At 42.2% G+C, this 20,940-nt stretch overlaps 1 protein-coding gene and 1 pseudogene across 3 annotated transcripts in view; both read right to left on the bottom strand.

The window, feature by feature from the left end:
• Positions 1-469: 469 nt before the first annotated feature.
• LGR5 (leucine rich repeat containing G protein-coupled receptor 5) overlaps positions 470-20,940 on the bottom strand; it is a 159,288-nt gene continuing 138,817 nt past the window's right edge. For all 3 annotated transcript variants that reach the window (XM_053586671.1, XM_053586672.1, XM_053586670.1), the window contains 10 exons: positions 19,708-19,779; positions 19,490-19,558; positions 19,280-19,351; positions 15,085-15,150; positions 13,786-13,857; positions 8,873-8,944; positions 8,038-8,163; positions 6,907-7,052; positions 4,532-4,615; positions 470-3,183 (listed from right to left, as the gene is read on the bottom strand). In XM_053586671.1, coding sequence (XP_053442646.1) covers positions 2,096-3,183; positions 4,532-4,615; positions 6,907-7,052; positions 8,038-8,163; positions 8,873-8,944; positions 13,786-13,857; positions 15,085-15,150; positions 19,280-19,351; positions 19,490-19,558; positions 19,708-19,779 — 1,867 coding nt within the window. In that variant the 3' untranslated portion in view covers positions 470-2,095. The remainder of the gene's footprint in view (positions 3,184-4,531; positions 4,616-6,906; positions 7,053-8,037; positions 8,164-8,872; positions 8,945-13,785; positions 13,858-15,084; positions 15,151-19,279; positions 19,352-19,489; positions 19,559-19,707; positions 19,780-20,940) is intronic.
• Positions 9,678-9,753, bottom strand: LOC128582978 (uncharacterized; annotated as a pseudogene).

The following is a 20,940-nucleotide window of genomic DNA, read 5'->3' on the forward strand; positions in this document are numbered from 1 at the left end:
CTGTGTCCTCTTGTTTTAGCCTTGACTTGGTCATGAAATACGTTTGCTTTAAAGCAGGAATTTATAGCAAACTCATATCCATAAAAAATATGCCAACATTGATTTGTTATTCATAGATTTCTTTCTAATAATGTAGGTTTTTTATTCTTATACTACAAAAGAAGTTTGGGACCCATGTAGATATAGAATCCAATCTTTCACTGGGGACAGTAAACTTCACTAATGCTATGACAACATGGCTTATCAACGGTAGTTAAAATAACACAAGAGTTGGTAAAGATGTTTTGATTTTTTCTTGTGAAAGGTTTTTTTGAAAAGATAAGTCCAATATGCCTTAAGTATTAAAGTGCTAATACTTACACAGAAAATGTGCTCTATTCTAAAATTTAAAAACATTTCAGAGGCTATATGTGTGTATCTATCTGTGGGCTCAATAAAGAGACCTGAAAACATTTTGTTTTATAGTCACACATTTTATTACAAATTTATTTTGTACCCAATAGAAAAGCAAATTTGGACTCTATTTACAAGTACTATATATTACATATACACAGTTAGTGATGTCAAAGAGAACGGGCAGTGAAATACAGTAGAGATGGAAGAACACGCCACTGTTCATGGTTCATTGTCATGGTCGTTAATGTTACTGAATCTTAACTATAGTAATAAATACACTTCTATATTTACACATCTTATAAAACATCTCATACATGTATTTGATCAAAATAAACATGCTTATATAAAAATATATCTAACAAACACCCATTTGGCTTGAGTATGTTGAAGCTAATGTAGGATAAAAAAAGTGAAGAATTAACATTTTGACTTTTAATATTTAATAATTTGACTCTTAAAATACCAAATACTTATATTAATATGGAATAAGCAGGGAAGTAATGTTCTCGACATGAAGTGGGTTGATCCAGAGAGAACACAGCTAAAACCAAGCTAAATAAACAAGATAATACGTTACTGAGTCTCTGTTGAATCCAAATGGTTTCAGAGGTTGGGTTTACTAGACCTACTAGAGATACATGTGTGGGGAGTTACACCAGTGAAATTAATTTATGCTGTGTCTGTATTTGATTGTTATCTTAAGATGCACCTTGGTTTGAATCAACTGATAGAATCTCTTGCAAAATAATTTGCACTCACTCAGGGGAAAAAAAAAAAGTCCCAGGTTGTTTACTATCTTTTTAAGTATGTCCATTGCCAGCAACAGACTTTCCTTCTGAGCTTTGGCCACCAAAGAGTGAAAAATGAATTAGACAAGATGAACTTCTCCTGTACCTGATTGCCCTCATAGCAATTTAAGAATTTCAATTTTCCTTCCAAAATATTTGTGAGCTGGGTGGCGCCTATGGCTCAAAGGAGTAGGGCACGGGCCCCATATGCCAGAGGTGGCCGGTTCAAACCCTGCCCCAGCCAAAACCTGCAAAAAAAAAAAAAAAAAATAAAATAAAATAAATTTGTGAGTCATGTAATTCCATAGAGGGTAGAAGAATTTAGTGCTCATAAATAAAACCTGATGTCTCTAAAAATGACCTGGATGTGAGTGAGTTAATAATGGCTCACATTATTCATCCAAGTGGTTGGTGACCTGCAAGGCTCCTTTCTGAGGAAAGGAAAAAGTAGAGCATGGTCATAGCCCTCCCTTGGTAAGGGAAGCAATTTAAAGCCCATATGCTGCCAACCATCTTTTACCTTAAAATATAAACTAATTTTGGAAGCAAGTGGGGTCTTATCCCATCTCCAAATTACTGCATTGGTGAATTTAAAAACAATGAAAGTAAAATCATGGGGAATCATTTTTTTTTTTTTCTGAACCCTTGGGGAATCATTTTTGAAGAACATTTCAATCTGCTTTTTTGATCTGTGCTCACCTACATAGTGTGACAGATCTATCCCTTAGCTAAAACAAATTTATACAAGCAGCATTTAGACATGTTTTACGCTCAAGTATCAATAGGTTTTCAGATTTTTTACATTAACGGAGAGGTCTTTTTTTGTTTTGGTTTTTAAAACTAAGTTTCAAGTCGGGTTTCGGTGTCACATTTTCAGATCTTCACTTTTTGAAAACTTTCTCTCTCACACATTAGTGACATGGGACAAATGCCACAGACGACAGATGGCAGCTTTCGGTCATTGGATAAGCAGGCAGGGACATGGCATTTGAAGGCAGGTCATAGGCTATGCTGGCGCTGGTAAAGGTCACCAAGGCCTGGGTGGAGTCACAGGACTGTTTTTCCACATCATCAGAGTTAATGGACATCAGACTTGGGTGTTTGGATCTCGTCCAGAAGTACGTTTGCTTTCCCACGCTCCCCAGATCCTCTTTAAAGTGGGGATTGAACAGGATGTAGAGAAGGGGATTGAGACATGCAGGAAGTGGGACAATCACCAGAAGGATGAACTTAATAACTTCAGGACTGATAAACGTGAGGTTCAGTAAAGAGGAGAAGGACAGGAAAGCCACAGGACAGTAAAGGATACAGTTGGTGAAGAGCAACAGGGCGAAGTGCTTCACCATGGGGCAGTCCCAGACATTCTCCAGATCCCCCTTTTCCAGACTGCAGTAGAGCCTGGTGTAGGCGACGGTCATCACGAGGAAGCACAGGGAGTTGAGCAGGACAAGGGCGACCATGTAGCCGGTGGTGCTGGGCTCCCCAAAGGGCAGGGGCAGGCAGAGCGGGGAGGCGCCGTACTCGCTGCCGCCCAGCAGGGGCGCTGTGGCCGTGGCCAGGGCCAGCAGGGCGCACAGCAGAATGGCTGTTTTCAGGCTGGAAAAAGGAGTTTTCGTTTCAAACTTTGCAGCACACTTCACAGAGAAGCCACGCTCCAGAGCTGCCAGAGTAAGCAGGAAAACAGATGATTCGGAAGCAAAAATGGACAAAAACCCAATGGCTCGGCAGCCGACCCCGTTCTCCCACCGCGCCCCGTGTCGCGCAAAGCGGCCGAAGGTGGCGGCGTCCACGGCCGCCAGCGCCGCGCTGGAGGCGCCCGCGAGCAGGTTCGCCGCCGCTATGGTCCCGACCAGCAGCTTCGCGGCGGAGACGCACAGCGGGGTCCTGAACACCGCCGACGACACCAGCGCGTTGCAAGTGAGCGCCAGCACGGCGACGGTCCATACGCCGATCCTGATCAGCCAGCTTCCCAACAGGTGTTCACAGGGCTTGAAGGGGCCTGGAAGTCCAAGGAAGAGAAAGATGCAGCATCAAATCAGAATCCGCAACTCCTGTCCAGTTACCCCTTTTGTTTCTCTAACGAGGACGCCGAGAGATAGAGCCCAGGACCGGCCCTGGCTGCACACAGCGCCCCCGTGGCTTCCTCCACTTTCTCAAACCGCCGTCCTTACCATCTGCACCTACACACCAGGGGCTCCTGTTTCCAGGAGAAATGGGGATGGGGAGTTGCAATCTCTTGATTAGGGACCCCCAAATACAGCTGTCGTGGGGCAGGTAAACAGCTAGATCTCTGGGACTTAACATTTTTCACAGTGCTTCAATAAGGTTCTGAGGGCAGAGAAGGAGAATCCCAGGGAAATAGTCCATAACATTAGAAAAGGAAGTATGGGTGGTCTGAACATGCATTTCATGAAAATCTCATCTTAGTTTTAGATGAGAGTTTTAGATGTCATTTGACATTAGGGAGCAAAGAACAACTGAATTGTTGAAAATAAAATATCTACTCTTCTTTTTTCAACTGGCTCATCCTGTTTCTCAGAATGGGAGGAACTCTTAAGTGAATTCACTGTTGGGTTTTTCCTTTCTCTTTAAAAACTGATCTATTATTTGCTTCCCTCAAATGGTTATTTATAGGGTTATTTATAATAATCACCCTCAAAAAATCAGGCATATAAAAGCAAGACTATAACATATTATTTCACAGTTAGTTGCTAATATCATTAAAATAATGACACATGCTTCAGGTGGCGCCTGTGGCTCAAGGAGTAGGGTGCCGGTCCCATATGCCAGAGGTGGCAGGTTCAAACCCAGCCCCGGCCAATAACCAAAAAAATAAATAAATAATAATGACACATGCTTCTAACGACATTGCTTGATTCTTTTTTTTTTTTTTTAGTCAGTCTCTGTTTCCTCAGACTAGAGTGCTGTGGTGGCGTAGCTCACAGCAACCTCAAACTCTTGGGCTTGAGCAATCCTCTTGTCTCAGCCTCTTGAGTAGCTGGGTCTACAGGCGCCTCCCACAACACCCAGCTAGTTTTTATATTTTTAGTAGAGACAGGGTCTTGCTCTTTCTCGGGCTGGTCTCGAACTCCTGAGCTCAGACAATCTACCAGCCTCCCAGGACACTCAACCTTGCTCGATCCTTTAGTTTCCATTAAGTTGTTTCAATGTCCCTCTCCCCTAATCTTATTTGCAAATAGAGAACTCCAGGGAATAATGAACATTTGTAGTTTACAGGCCCCAACCCTGGGAAAGGATGGGCCACAAAGATGGGACAGAGTGGCTTTTCAAGGCTGGCCGCACTGGTGGACTGAGACTGCGGCTGAGCCAGCTCTTCTGCTTCTCACCTGGGGAAGGCGAGCACTGCACCGAATGAAGGGCTTTCAGGTCTTCCTCAAAGTCAAACAGGAAATCTTCAAGGTCCCGTTCATCTGCAGGAATGACAGTCCTAGAATGATCAGTTCTGTCTCTCATTTCTTTTTTCTTTTTTTTTTTTTTTTGAGACAGAGCATCAAGCTGTTGCCCTGGGTAGAGTTTTGTGGCGTCACAGCTCACAGCAACCTCCAACTCCTGGGCTCAAGTGATTCTCCTGCTTCAGCCTCCAAAGTACCTGGAACTACAGGCACCCGCCACAACGCCTGGCTATTTTTTGGTTGCAGCTGTCATTGTTGTTTGGCGGGCCTGGGCTGGATTCGAACCTGCCAGCTCTGGTGTATGTGGCTGGCGTCTTAGCCGCTTGAGCCACAGGCGCCAAGCCATGTCTCTCATTTCTTATTTTGAATATTTATTAATATTTATATTATATTTATATTTATTTTTATTTTTTTTGAGACTAAGTCTCAGTCTGTTGCCCTGGGTAGAGTGCTGTGGCATCATAGCTCATAGTAACCTCAAACTCCTGGGCTCAAGCACTCCTCCTGCCTCAGCCTCCTGAGCTGGGACTTACAGGTGCCTGCCACAATGTCTGGCTTGTTTTTCTATTTTTAGTGGAGTTGGGGTCATGCTTATGCTTAGGTTGGTTTTGAACTCCTGAGCTCAGGCAATGCACCTGCCTCACCCTCCCAGAGTGAACACCGGCTGTGAACACCCTGCCCAGCCTCTGTCTCTTTTCAAGGGACCAAATCTCAGGCAGAAGTGTCCTGGGTTGTTCTTGAGACATAAACCCTCGCAAAGGGAGCTGAGCAAGACACCCTGCTTTTTCTGGGGCTCCAGTTTTCCTGCAATTGGAGGACAAAGCTGCCTTTGGATGTTCTACCCGAGCTGCTGTGCCGCACGGTTCCCCACAAGGGGAGGTGAGGGGATGGGACCCCAGACTCCAGATCATAACATCTAAAGTATCCTATTCTGTTCTTGTTCCATAGAGCTTGTGATGACGCTGAATTGCAGACGTAAGTTAGAGAAAGGCTGTGGCCTCTCTCTGCAGATTGGGAGCCATGTTATCCAACCTTTTCACACTGGGATGGCTACAGTACCCGCATTCTAGATTGTGCTTTCTGAACACAAGGGAGAATCAGAGACAGTGAGTTTTCAGCCTTGCAGAATAGGGGAATTCTGCATAACAAAGAACAATTCAAGAAACTGCTTGGTGTTTGGATTAGCTGTCCAAGGAATAGGAAAATAAAGAGTTTCACGATCTATACTTTCCCCACACTGCAGATTTAATTGGTTTCATGTGGTGCTTGGGAATCAATATTTTTCCAAAGCTACTATTGTGGCTCAGGGTTGAGAGCCTCTGCCCTTGAAGGCAGAGTCCATGAAGGATCTTCTCTCTCTGGCTCTTTGTGTATTTCCAGGGCCTGGAACGGTGCCCTGCACGTAGTCGGGTCTCCAATTGTTCATTTGTATTTCCTTGAGTGAATGACTGTAGTAAAAATCAGAGTGAGTGAGCCAGGAAAGGCAAAACTAAAGCGAGAATAAGAGTAAGACATGCCGTGGCTTAAAACAAAAAGCCAACGGCCAAAATATCAGCTCCTTAGACAGGCAGGGAGGAACGGTAAAGTGATCTGCAGACAGACTGAGTCACATTCACTTGGAACCAACAAATCATCTAGGCCCAAAACGTGAGAAGTCAGTCTGTTGAGACTTTGTACAAACTTGCAAGGTTGGCAGGGAAAGGAGGGAGCACTGCCCGGAGTGGCTCCTCATTACCACAGGTGTGGTCTGCGGAACATTGCTGTCTGTTTAAGTAACGTCTTCTCTCAAGGAAAGCCAAGAGTTTTACAGACCTTATCTCATTTCACCTTCCTGAAAGATAACCCCGTGGAGGGAAGGCAGGGAGAATGAGTTAGAATTAGCTGGATAAAAAGTTGGATCCTTATGCCCCTACTACTGAAATACGGAGGAATCTAAATGCCTATCATAGAATAACAATAGATTTTGTCTTCTGAAGAAAAAGGTTCTAAAGCATGATTGGAAATGGTATCTGCAAGGGTGGGACTCCTTTAAAAGTTTATGGAAACACTGGTATCATTAATCATTCCTGAGGATAATATATGCTAAAGGGGATCTACTTCAAATACAAACATGAAGAATTCACATGCATAACAGATATCACTTTAAAATAGATCTGAAGGGAGCTTTCTCTTTCTCAGGAAGTTCTTAAAAAGGGTGATTTGATTGATTCTCAACTTGTGAGATGGTTACACAGGGCCTTGTCTGGAGTTCAGATGATCTGTTTGATAACTTTCCAGACTCTTTCAGACCATGACATAGCTGGTCTTACCTTGAACCTGAAACATTCCGGTATCTTTCTTAGGAAAGTCGTCCATACTCTTGTTGTCAACTTTATTCCACTGATTAGAAACTTTGTAGACATTCTCACACTCTCCAAAGGCACAGCACTGGTAAGCATAAGGCATTTCTATAACTCTTCATATGAAAAAAAAAACAAAAAAAATACAACTTAAAAACCGTCATTAGATATAGTGAGCATCTTCTTTCACTCAATGATTCTAGCCTAAATAAATACCCCAAATGTAAGTCATAGGTATAAAGGTGTTCACTACAGTGCTACTTAGAGTAATAACAGAATTATTAAAAATTATCACCTATTAAGTGTAATTGCTAAAGCTGAGTGAGGCAACTTCCATCATTGAAATGATGGGAAATTTCTAAATTAAGAATGAAAAATGACCGCTGAGACAGTTGTAGCAAAATTAAAAAATGCTTACAGCATAATGTTAAGTGACTAAAACATGATATGAATTTGTATGAACACTTTGATTCTAATAATTAAAAATACACCGAAAAAGCCTGGAAAGAAATAACGTAAAATGTTGTTTAGGGAAACATTTTTTAAAATTTTTGTTTTTTCTTCTACTTTCCAAACTTTCTTTTGGGAGCATGTTACTTTCATAGTTTTAAAAGTCTGTAAAAAGGTTTATGGTTTAAAATATATAGTATATATGTAACTCAAAATACTGCTTTATCAATGATAAACCCAGTAGGTTTTAACAAGTACTATCTATTTGAACGAATATTAATTCAGTACATTTTATGAGAACATACACACACACTAGAAAAATTAAAAATTATAAACAGGAGTACGATGATATGACAATGTTATTTAATTACATGCCCTAGTTTATATGCCATGGATCAGTGGTTTTCAAACTCTTTCTGTGAACCCTGCAATTCTGAAGGCGTCTTTGAGAAAGAAAGGAAATATGATCAGGAAGACACATTCTCCCACTTTCGGACTTGCCCTAACAACACTCCAAGAACAGGGGACTTGAGGGCATGAAATGCAATTCAAAAGGGTCTCCTGACCTCATAAATTTAGGAAACCACTATAATATGTCTATTATTTTGCATGACCACAAATGTATCTTATTAGTTTTAATGACAAACTCACTTGAGTTCTGGAAAGTTTTCAGATGATATCAAGCTCTGCAAGGCATGATTTCCTGTTAATTTTAAGTGAGTTAAACCATGTAACCCAGTTACAGGAAAAGACGACAGGAGGTTGGACGATAGGTCCCTGCAAAACATCAAACAACAATAACCTTTTAGTCTGTGTTAGCATAAAACATTTATGTTAAAAAAGCAACCTAGTGATCATTAAAGTGCTCAATAAAAACTTCTAAGCAGGGTCCTTACTCTTAATGGTAAAAGCAACCATTTTTGTTTTTGCTTCTGATAACTTTTCTACTTATCATCAGGATTGCAGGGCAGGAGGTTAGTTTTAATTGCAACCAAATTGTTCTTGGGTCAGCTTCAGTTTTTCAGGTGGGGGCAGCCGAGAGGAAGGTGCTGCGCTTAATCTGAAAAGCAGTGCTGAGCGGATTAGGAGTGAGAAGTAAAATGTTATTCCTCCTAACTTCTTTTGGACCATTTCCTCTTTTGTCTATCAGATAAAAGATAGAGAGAGAAAGGAATGGAAGATGGGAAGTGGACAGGAGAGATAAAGGAACAGGAAGTGATTCAGCAGTCAAAACAATAAATGGAAGCCCCTCAGAACTGAATTGACATCTTATTCCACCCGATTACTCAGCAAAAGTGGAAAATTTCACCAGAATAACCATTTGTCACCCACATCTTCCATTATCCACTTAAAGGCTCAGGTGTGGAGGACACGGAAGGCTGGACAATCTGTGCCTCTACAGCTTCTTCAACAGAACCAACATTTTGATTAACTAGATGCCCCCCAGTTATTAAGATATGCCGTAAACAGGTAAGGATATACTCACAGCTTTATTAGAGACGGCAAAGTGGAAAATGCATTGGGGTGGATAATGACAATTTTGTTCCAAGCTAAATTCCTATTAAAAAAAAAAAAGGCAAATGAAAAGGTTATATTAAAAAAGAACACAAAGTTTTACCAAATGCATTCAGTCCCCTATCAAAACGCAATTTCCATTCAGATCAGAAACAACACATCACATTGACATTCAGATAAAGATACTGATGTTCTACAATCACTAAAGAAAGAACTTTAAATCAGCTGTTTAAAGCAATCAAGGAAAAGTCATTAAGTTAGGAGAATATTTTAGTTTTTATTCTTGCTAAAAGATTGACTTTAACATAGCTGTAAAATTTTATCAGGGTTTTCTAAAATGAGTGGAGGTGGGGGTGGGGGGTGGGAAGAGACGGAAACTTCCAAAGCTCTTCTTCTGACAAGCACGTAAGTTTTAAATTACAGCATCCTTGGCTATACGATGAAACTCAACCACAAAACCTATGCGTGCTCCTTGTGTAGCTCAGGGCTTGAGAGAGACACAAAAAGGGCTTCAAGAAAATTTCCAAGGGAGGATACTGACAAGTCTATTCTTAGCTGGGTTGTGAATGAAATAGAGGCTAATCATGTTAGAAACAGAATCTTTTGACAGTAAAAAAAAAACACAGTTTATAGGGAAATAAAATCCACTTGCCACACATATGTAATAAAATGTAGATAATTAAGCAGGGATGAAACCTTTTTCAAAAACTTGTGCAAAAATATTATAGGGTATAAGAATTTCTACATTAAAAAGGAACTCTAAAAAATAAAAAAGAACTATGGATTTAAGAGTTTTACTCTTAAAAAGGGTAATTAACAAACTATAGAAATGATCCCTGAAAGTATAGTCTTACCACACCTATGGTGCATTTCACAAGGGTCCATGTCAAATCTACTAAGTGGTGAGTATAAATGTCTTAACACAAGAATTAAGAAAGTGCGGTGAAGGCACTGTTAACTGTTAACCAGTTTGTTGTAAGTATTTCAAATTGTATATAAAACCAGCACAGTGTACCCCATAAATGCATTAATGTATACAGCTATGATTTAATTAAAAAAAGAAAAGAATAAAAAAGAAAAGGGTAATTAAGATGGAGGGGCCAGGTGAGGTGGCCCACGCCTGTAATCCTAACACTCTGGGAGGCTGGGGCGGGTGGATCCTCCGAGCTCAGGAGTTGGAGACCAGCCTGAGCAAGAGTGAGACACACCTCCCACTTACAAAAGAAACAAACAAACGGCGCCTGTAGTCCCAGCTACTCGGTAGGCTGAGGCAAGAGAATCGCTTAAGCCCAGGAGTTGGAGGTTGCTGTGAGCTGTGTGAGGCCACGGCACTCTACCGAGGGCCATAAAGTGAGACTCTGTCTCTACAAAAAAAAAAAAAAGAAACAAACAAACAAAAAACTAGCAGGGCACTGGGGGAGGCTGAGGCAAGAAGGATCACTGGAGCCAGGAGTTTGAGCTATGATGTCATGGCCCTCTACCTAGGGTGACAGAATGAGACCCTGTTTCAAAACTAGTATGTAGGCCTCCAAGAAAACCGAAAGTGGTCAACCTCAACTTTTGTTTATGAAAACATTAAATTTTGAAAGTTATGAAAAGTTTACGATACCAAGCCCAGAGCTCAATGAGTGACTTGTTTCTACACTTCTGAGCTCTTGATTCCACACTTTTCCTCCTCTTCTTAGTTGCAATTTTCCTCTGCTCTGGGATCAATGAAAAACTTCCTCAATGAGAAAGTAACTTTCATGTTACTTTGCATTTGTTAAGTAAAGTCCCCATTGTGGCTGTGTCCTTTCCCCAAGAGGTCTGCCATGTGCCCTTCGGTTGTGCCCATGTGTGGGATCACACCATTCCCCCCACCCCCCAACTTGACAGGCTTTTTAGTAAATATGTGAGAACTTATAAATTCAAAGGACTGTAATTCCTCTTCTAGCCACCCTGGAGGTGTCCCTTCTGCTCTCCTGCTCTGCTCCGAGCCCAGCTGGGTCCTTGGGATGCGTCCCCGAGCGCCCTGTGGCCTGCTCATTCCCCGTTTGGGAACCGTGTCTTGGGGGCAGCCGCCGCACCCCCTCGGGTGAGCGCTCCCCGGGTCCCTCTCCGTCTGTGTGACGGGGTGCTTTCTGCACAGCCTCCTCTTGCTTGCTCCTGGCAGCACCTGGGCAAGTCAAGTGTCCCTTCAGTGGAACCGATTCTGTTTGCTGCCAGGGCCCTGGCGGAGCACCCTGAAAGGCTACCCAGGGTTCTAGTAATAACAGTGCGGCCTAGTTACTCCGAGCCAGGTTCAGTTATGAGGTTTTACATGGGTTATCTCGCAATCCTGGACACAACCAGAAGAGGCAGGTGGTGTCATCATCTTCATTTTATTGGTGAAGAAACAGAGACACAGTGAAATAAGTCGCTTGCCCAAAGTCACAGAGTCATCTCAGGCGCTGAGGCTCAAAGCCAGGCACACTGGTTCAGAGTCCCTGATCTTTGCTCAGAACATTTTTTTTTGGCCGGGGCTGGGTTTGAACCCGCCACCTCCAGCATATGGGGCCAGCACCCTACTCCTTTGAGTCACAGGTGCCACCCATTTTTCTTTTTAGAAAGTGTCTTATTCTGTCCCTGGGTAGAGTGCCGTAGGGTCACAGCTCACAGCAACCTCCAGCTCTTGGGCTTAGGTGATTCTCTTACCTCAGCCTCCCGAGTAGCTGGGATTATAGGCACCTGCCACAACGCCCGGCTATTTTTTTTTGTTGTAGTTTGGCTGGGACCAGGTTTGAAACCACCACCTTGGGTATATGGGGCCCACACCCTGCCAACTGAGCCACAGGTGCTGCCCTTTCCTATCATTCTTAAATGTTTCCTACTCCGTTAATGACTGGATTTGTTTAGATGTACCCCATTGTAATCAAACGTTAAGCTTTAAATTTTTTTTATTGTGCATATATGTGTGTGTATATATATATATATATATTTTTGAGATAGAGTCTCACTATGCCACCCTTGGTAGAGTGCTGTAGCGTCATAGCTTACAGCAACCTCAAACTCTTGGGCTTAAGCAATCCTCCTGCCTCAGCCTCCCAAGAAGCTGGGACTATAGGCGCCTGCCACAGCCTGGCTACTTTTTCTATTTTTAGTAGAGATGAGGTCATATTCTTACTCAGCTTGGTCTTGAGCTTCTGAGCTCAAGCTATCCAACCCTCAGCCTCCCAGAGTGCTGGGATTACAGGTGTGAGCCACCACGTCCAGCTCAGAGCATGTTCGAATTCTTAAGTAAATAATGAGAGAGCCACTGCACTAAAGCCTAGAAATAAACAGGCAAAAGCATTCCTGTTGTTTCCCGGTAGGGCATGGTTTACCAATGGCAGAGCTGGGTGTTACGTCCTGTAGTAGACAGTGGGCACAGTGGGCTCCAAGAAAGGAGAACTTAGGCTTGTGAAATGGGCAGAGAGACTAGTCGGGGTGGGGAGGGATCCCATAGGCCCCAGGAACAGGAGGGGCAGGGGGAGAGAGGATGTTGTGCCAGGAGGCTGGGGTCAGATTGTGAAGAATGGTGCTGGGACATCTGGTCTTCATCTTGGAAAATTGGGGAACAAAAGGTTTCTGAAGCAGAGGAGTAAAATAATTAGACTTCTATCGAAGAAAGATTATTTTGACATCTCTTTGGAGAATGAGATGAATGGGTAGAGACAGAAGACAGGTGGCAGGAGGACTGGCTGCGAGGATGGTGGTGACAACAAATGAGTCCTTAGCTGGGCCTGGGGCAGAAAGCACAGTGGGAGAAGTGGAGTTGGCGGAGCTCAGCGAGTGGCTGGAGGTCAGGTCCCCACAGAAAGAGGAACCCAGGGGGATTCGGGTGTCTATTCTTCAGAGCCGGTGACACATTCTTTTGTTATATTTAGAGCTTAGCTCTAGAACTGACTTTGGGAACAGTCAGAAATCGAACCTGGTAAATAAGGCTGGTAGTGAAAGGAGGTATTTTGTTCACATTTATTAAAAAGTAAAAAGCCCCGCAGGAGGAGGTTTAAGCCAGAAGTGAGGAAGGGCAACACGACCCAGTCAGTGCCAGATGGATCTCCAGGTAAGTTTTTAGGAGAAAGTGATTCTAAAAGATAAATTTAAAGCCTTTCGAGGACTGGTATTATTAAGGAAAAACACTGTGGAGATCAGGAAAAGACACAGATTTTTAACAAACTACAGTTTAAACATTGCATTAGAGACATACATTACATTAAAATCATGTCGACATTCACTTTCAGTATAGAAAAGCTTTAACTGTTATTTCATAAAATAATGCTACTAAATTTTCTTTTTTAAATTTAATATATGGGTGTTTCAATCATCAAATGGAATTAAATATGGGCATTTACACATCTTCATTGACTGAGCATCAGAAGCATTTCTGAGGACCTCCGTGCTCAAATCTCAGTGTCCGTGTTAAAATTCAGATTCCCAGGCTCACTCCTGAGATTCTAGCTCCTGGGGCAGGCGAGGACCTGGAGTCTGTATTTTTCACAATTGCTCCCACGTGACAATCAAGCCCTTTGAGACACATGTTGAAAAACTCTGCCTAACTGGGTTAGAAAAGCAGGCAGAAAGAGTCGTGTGATCACCCCATTTTTGCGCGCAGAATGATCCTTGCCAGGCTGTGGACGGCAGCACACCGTGGGTGGCTCTGCTTCCTCCCTCTTCCTCTGGGGTTCGTGTTTGCTGCCTGGTAAAGTGCATAACTGCAAGTTTGCTGCTTTTAAATTTATTCCTGGGTTTTGTCAGGAACAAACTACTTGCTTTATCATAGCACAGAGGTCCCACCATATAAACATACAGTGAAAAGAAAATAGTAAGAGGAGGCTCGAAAGAGAATGTGCTGTGTTGGGGGAGATGGAGGCAGGCGGTACTCACAGAGATCGGAGACTCGGCAACCGCTGGAACGTGTCCACTTTGATTTCATAGATTTCATTATGTCGTAGGTCACTGCAATGACAGAATTCCAAAGATTGATTTCAAAGTTACTGGTTTCAAAGATTACAGGCTTCAGAGAACTTTGACAGAGGGATTACCTGCGCTTAATCAAAGAAACGCATGAAGTGTGACTATCAAGTGACCCAGTTTTGTTTGTTTAAAAATGAACATCAACATTTATACACTCAAATAAGCGTTATCTCTATTTTGAAGCAACTGATTCCCCTGGGAGGATATAAAACCATGTTCCAAACACACCGTCACCATTTGAAACACCTGAGCCCTCCTCTCCTGGTGAGGACTCTATCCTGGTGAGGCCTCTTCTCCAGGTACCCCCTTCCAGACATTGCACCCTTGGAGGGTCTTTTAGGAGGATCAAGTCTTTACCTTTTAAAGATGGACTTACTTTGTTTTTCTCCCTAATCACCAGAGGTCTTCAGAGAAAAACTAAGCATAAGAGCAGAGCTAGGTACTACTGTTTCGCTGAAAACTGAAGTGTGACTATCAAGCAGTGTTTTTCAGGCTTTTTTATCTTACGGCACACTTGAATCTGAACTTTCCTGGCACACTGAAATTATGTTAGTTTAAAAATAAAAAAGAGTAAAAAAAAGAATATACATACTGTGCTTTGAACTTCTTTAAAAAATAATTTGATTAATGATCTTTAAAAACTTTCATGCACACCTAAGATCCTCTTAGAGCACACCGGTTGAAAATCACTGCTATAAAGCAACAAGGCCAATGTTTGTGGGGGAGGCAATTTTACGAGGAATGCTAAAATATTTCATACACAAGTAGCATCCACGACACCTCAAACACGACAAATATGGCACTTCCTCTAAAGAGACTATTTGTGAAACAAACACAACAACAAATTCAAGTCCCCCCATATTCAAAAATAATACCATTCATTGGATGTGCAAATTTGGTTGTTCTTGCAAAGGAAGAAAAATCCTAAAGCTCAAACAAACCTAGTTCATTTGTACACTGATTTGTGGGGGGAAAAGCAAATATATAACAAATGTTTTCCTGCTTTTATAGCACAATGCTTGAAAAAATAATATTATTTGTGTTTCTCCATTATGTAGCCACCTTGTATGGTCACACCTTGCGTGTGTAAGAAGGAGAAGGATCAAATGTCACCTCAGTGACCTGCTGCATAAATGAACCAGTGATCCTGAGAAGTGGGAGTTGGGGTTCTTGGTTCTTGCTAGGTGATTTGCAGACTTTTATACATACATTTTCTGAAGCTTTTGACAGAGTGAAAAACTGGGTAAATCTTCCAACAGGTTGTAAGACAGATCTCTGAAAAACAGAAGGTACAAAATAAGAAAGTCTGTTATACGAGTCATAAGAAAATATGCTTTGCTCTTCTTGTTCCTCCAAGATGTTGTATTTCCCAGAGGCAGACTCTGAACATTTCCTCAGCCATGATGGGGAGCAGCTAATCACAGGCATTATCAGATTACCCAGTAGATCCAAATGTTTACTGAAATATAACTGTTCTATTTCTTTCTTCTTTTTTTTTTTGAGACAGAGTCTCACTATGTCACCCTAGGCAGAGTGCAGTGGCATCACAGCTCACAGCAACCTCAAACTCCTGGGCTAAAGCGAGTCTCTTGCCTCAGCTTCCCAGTAGCTGGGACTGCAGGTGCCCGCCTGGAACACCCGGCCATTTTTTTGTTTGTCTGTTTAGGTGGCTTGGGCTGGATTTGAACTGAACAGCCCCAGTGCATGTGGCCGGTGCCCTAACCACTAAGCTATGGGGCACCGAGCCAACTGTTTTATTTCTTCAATTTATTTAAATAATTACTTAATGAATTTATTTGTATTTTGTTACTAATGATCTACAATGTTTTAGCTCTTATCTTACTGCCATGAGTACAAATTAAATTATGTAATCATGCCTCTGTCTCTAAGAGCTCTATAGCTCTATCAACTTAAAAAAAACCCAACAATTCACGGAGGGAGGGGGGTGGGGTCTTGGTGTGTGTCACACTTTATGGGGGCAAGACATGATTGCAAGAGGGACTTTACCTAACAATTGCAAGCAGTGTAACCTGGCTTATTGTACCCTCAATGAATCCCCAACAATAAAAAAAAAAATAATAAAATTGCAGCATAAAATAAAAAAAAAAAGCAAACCCAACAATTCAAAACATGGCACTAACTTTGAAATCAATCACTATGAGATAGGGGTGGGATTCTAAAAATGTCTTCAGCTAAAACTCAACAAATTACAGAATAACAAAAACATCTGGACATATTTACAGTATAATATAACTCATCTAAAAGCAGCCATGGTAATTTGCAGAAAAAAGAAAGCTGATAAAGTAATATATATATATATATATATATCTACTTTATCTATCAGCTTTCAAAATCTTATCTGTTTTAAAAGTGACTAGCTGGGAGGTGCCTGTGGCTCAAGGAGTAGGGTGCTGGCCCCACATACCAGGGGTGGTGGGTTCAAGCCTGGCCCTGGTCAAAACTGCAAAAAAAAAAAGTGACCAGCTAATCAACTACCACATTTTCATGCCTGATTCTAATTCTTCAAACCAGATCACCGCTATGGAGCTGAAAAATCACACTGTTTTCTAAGATGTTTTAAATTACTCTGTTCTTCTAATTGATTACTGTATTCTACAGTTATTGAATAAATGAATGGGATTTATATAGGAATAGAGGTCATTTACTCCACATAAACAGTTCAAAGGAAACTGCTTACAAACACACATTTGTGGTTTAAACTAGAGGTTTGAAAGATACATTACCCCCCAAATCCCCTAAACCCTGTACCTATGCACAAATACATATGATGAATAATATGGTAGTTTTTGAAAATTAGTGAATGTAATAAAATGAATATTTTATTATGGATATAAATGTGTATTACATTTATACATATAATACACATACATTATATCATCAAAGCTGACAATAACTTGGTGCACTCATCTCTGTGACTGCAAAAGTGGGAATCCTTACACATCTATCTTTTAGTAGAGTGTGTATAAAATCTTGTTCTACATGAAGACACAGGGCTACCGTCTACCTAATGACTTACACGGTTAGCACTGACCAAGCACTTCTTACATAAAGGCTTCACTCAAATTGTCTCAAGTACTCTCTGGCCACTTCCTGTGGAAGATGCTGTGATTGTACACCTGCAACATGGGACGACTTGCCTCAGATCACAGCTGGTCAGTGAGGAAACCACACACAGCCTGCATAGTGGGGCCAGGTAATCCCACGTGGGTGAAGCAAGTCGAGGGCAACGCCACTCATGTTCAGTGAAGCTTCCTCGTGTAACACAGGCTCACTGAATGGTTCAGCCAAAGGAGGAAAGCTCTGAGACCTTCATGAGAACACACAGCACCCTGCTGCAGGAGTCCGGGCGCTGGGCTCTAGTTCCAACTTCCACTCATTTTACTCGGTTGACACACCGGCCCAAGCACCAATGTCTTTGTCAGCTTTCTCATATGAGGAGACACCTGCTTCGGTGACCTTGCGGTATTGTCAAGAATGATCAAACAATACTATAGGTTAAATGCTCTGGAAATGGCAAGGTACTGCCATTAACGTGCTTGTGTTCTGCCACTTTCAAGTTCCAACTTGAGGAAAGAACTAAGAACAAAGGACGTGGGAGAGATGACAAGACCTGACATTTTCTGAGAGTGTCCGACCTCCCAAGTGTGCTGAAGGGTCATGAAGTCACTGAATCTCCCTGTGATCCTCTGAAGGAAGTGGCTATGCCTCCATTTCATAGACTGGGAAACTGAGCCCCAGAGGGGTAATAATTGCTCAATGCCCTGCGCTGGTAAAGAGACTGGACTTGAACCAGAGAAGCAGGCTCCAGAGGCTTGGCTCTTATCTGTTTTGCCAGCAGTCCTCCACTTAGGGTGGTTCTAGCCTGGGTCACTGGCTCTGCATCTGTTAGTTACAGTATGTGAAGTTCTGATCATGTTGCTGAGCCACCTGCCTCAAGAAATGGGGACAACTGTCCGTGTACCCATTCTGGGTGTGCTAGGTAGAATTCTCAGATGACCTTCCAAATTTCTGGCACCTGGTGTACGCACAGGTTCTCCCAGGCAGTCAATCAACCTGAACGCATTTGAATGTTAACTCTGCTACTTTCTTGCAGTGTGACAAAGGTACTGAACTCCCATAATTCCAGGTTTTCTCATCTGTATGCACACTTCAGGGGGCAGGGTAGGGTCGAGAAGAGGTTTGTTCTATACTCCCCATGTTCTATACTCCCCTTCTGGTGTTACTTCACCCCATGTCTCTGAGCAATGGGACTGTGAGGTGACACGGCAGGCTGGGGACAGGAGGCAGAATCCCTGCAGCAGACATCCCCCTCCATCCATTTAACATTCATGGTGCTGCTCAGCAGCACCTGTGTGACCACAGGCCTGCAATGGCCACAGGTGCCTTTCGTGTGAGTGCCCAGCCCTGGCCAGGGACTAACGGGCCTTTCGTGAAGTCTCCAAAACGCTTGAGAAGACAGTAATAAGGCTGAGTGGAGATGAGCAAGGGGGCTGCAAATGGAAGGTCAGAGCAAGGCTCTTCTAATCCCTACGAGCTACTTTTCATAAAACAGGAGAAAGGCGGGGGAAAGCAGCTCCAAGTCAGTAGGAATAACACAGGCAAGCTATTTAACCACTAGATGATACAGAAGAACACGGCCCCCACACTAGACAGAAAGTGTGTTTGGTGACTTTGGTGACCTTCATCAAGGTTTGTGTGAGTCTGATATTCCATTTTTGATTTTGGTGGCCACATGGGTTAGTTGATCCATTAGGTTATTTTGTTCTCTGCAAAGCCTTTAGGGGGGAAATGAAGTTATTTTGGCTTGCTCAGATCTTTTGTTGTTGTTGTTGTTGAGATAGAGTCTTACTCTGATACAGTCTTACTCCTGGGCTGGAGTGCCATGGTGTCACAACTCACAGCAACCTCAAATTCTTGGGTTCAAGCAATTCTCCTTCCTCAGCTTCCTGAGTAGCTGAGACTACAGGGGCCCACTACTATGCCCAGCTAATTTTTCTATTTTTAGTAAAGATGGAGTCTTGTTCTTGCTCAGGCTGGTCTTGAAATCCTGAGCTCAAGTGATCCTCATGTCTTGGTCTCCTACAGTGCTGGGGGTACGGGCCCAAACCACAGCTTCTGGCCCACTTATTCATTTTCAGAAAGAAAAATGTAACCAACTGAAATTCTGATGGGAGACTGTTTTGGACTTGGAAACAAAGGGTCTACTGCCTTGACTGCCAAGCTCACGTCAGACAGCATGAACCAAAGAGAGCAGAGACCGGACCTCCTGGAGACTGCCAGGAAGCAAACTTTCTCCCCTTTTAAAGGATTATTGAAATAATGCCTGCCATTTCACCCCTAAATGGAAGCTGTCTTTTACACATAGTGCCTCACGTATACGCACAGCACTTGGAGATTAGGTAGCTGATCACAGGAGGTTTGAGGAAGAGACGAGATCTGTGCCCCAGTCAAGGTCCTGTTAAAACATAAACCAGATGGTCCTTTCATTCAGGCATCTCACAGTGACATGTTTTGATTCGCTTATGTTAGGTCTGTCAGGCTCTCAGGGCGGGGTATGTTCTGGGCAAAGTTAAAAGTCCACTCAAGCACTTACAAGCTCTCCAGGTTTGCAGTGCCAGTTAGATCAGGAAATTCAGTTATTTGGGAAGCACCATTCAGAGCCCTGCAAGAAAGAGAGTAAAAGTAGTATTGGGAGAAGATTGGAGATGGGAGTAATTATTATTGCTATTTTCAAAGCACTTCAATCCATAACATTCATTTGATTTTTCACGGCAACCTTCTAGGGGATCTTTAAGAGGAGTAGAAACTTACAGTGTTCTCAGTTCAGGTAAATGTTGAAAAGCAGATCTTCCAACAAACTGGATAGGGTTGTCATAGAAATGTCTGAAAATCCAAACACTAATATATTAGTATACAACCTGAATGATGAATGAATATTTGTTCAAAATTTGAACAAATTGGCTCATTGCCTATAAATATATGGCTAGGGAACTGGCCACATACACCGGGGCTGGCATGTTCGAACCTGGTCTGAGCCTGCCAAAAAACAATGACAACTACAACAACAACAACAACAAAAATAGCTGGGTGTTGTGGCGGGCGCCTGTAGTCCCAACTACTTGGGAGGCTGAGGCAAGAGAATCGCTTAAGTCCAAGAGTTTGAGGTTGCTGTGAGCTGTGACGCCACAGCACTCTACTGAGGGTGACATAGTGAAACTGTCTCAAAAAAATTTTTTTTTGGAACAAATACATTAATTGTATTTATGTAATTTTGGTAATACTCAAAAAGTTAAAACCTCAGAAAGTGTTTTGACTCACAGTATAAAACTTTTGGTGAGGAATCAATCCTATATAAAATTAAACATTTCTTATAGCAAGGCAAATATAAGTGATATGGAGAAAAGCAAGTAAACTGACTATGGCTATGCTTAAAAAGTTCCTCTGCCTCTGCCATCTGTGGGATATCCATTGAGATGGCAAAAAGGTAATTAGTTCAAGGTGCTGGCACCTTGTTTCAATAATTAAAGCTATTTAACCATTAGACGAAACATTATAACATGGCATCCACACTATACATATACACATCTATATATGGTTAGGTCTGCTGGGTCAAATCTTACCACAACGTAAACAAGAGACTTTTCAAATTATTTGAGAGAAAATGAGCTACTCTGGGTCTTTTTGAACATTAGAATTTTCTTGAGTTAATTATTGTTCTAAAACGTGAGACATTATTGGAACTTAAAACATGTTTTGTTTTACAGACATTTGGATGCAATGGTAGTTGAACTGCCTGGGGAAGGGAGCTCCGTAAATACCTCTTAGCTGGGTTATCCTGCTAGTTCAATTAAATTCAACAAATATTTATAGTGTCTATCACGCTAAGCGTGTGAGGGTGCTGTGGGGATTTAAAGACCAATTCACTTAAAAATCTACTATATACCTGATATTATGCTAGATGCTGGGGCTTGAAGAGGAATAAGATGTTCCTGCCCTACAGGAGCTTGGAATAAGTTGGGATAAAACAAATAGGTAACAATCTAT

This window comes from Nycticebus coucang, chromosome 3 (assembly GCF_027406575.1).
Source record: "Nycticebus coucang isolate mNycCou1 chromosome 3, mNycCou1.pri, whole genome shotgun sequence".
Classification (NCBI taxonomy): Eukaryota; Metazoa; Chordata; class Mammalia; order Primates; family Lorisidae; genus Nycticebus; species Nycticebus coucang.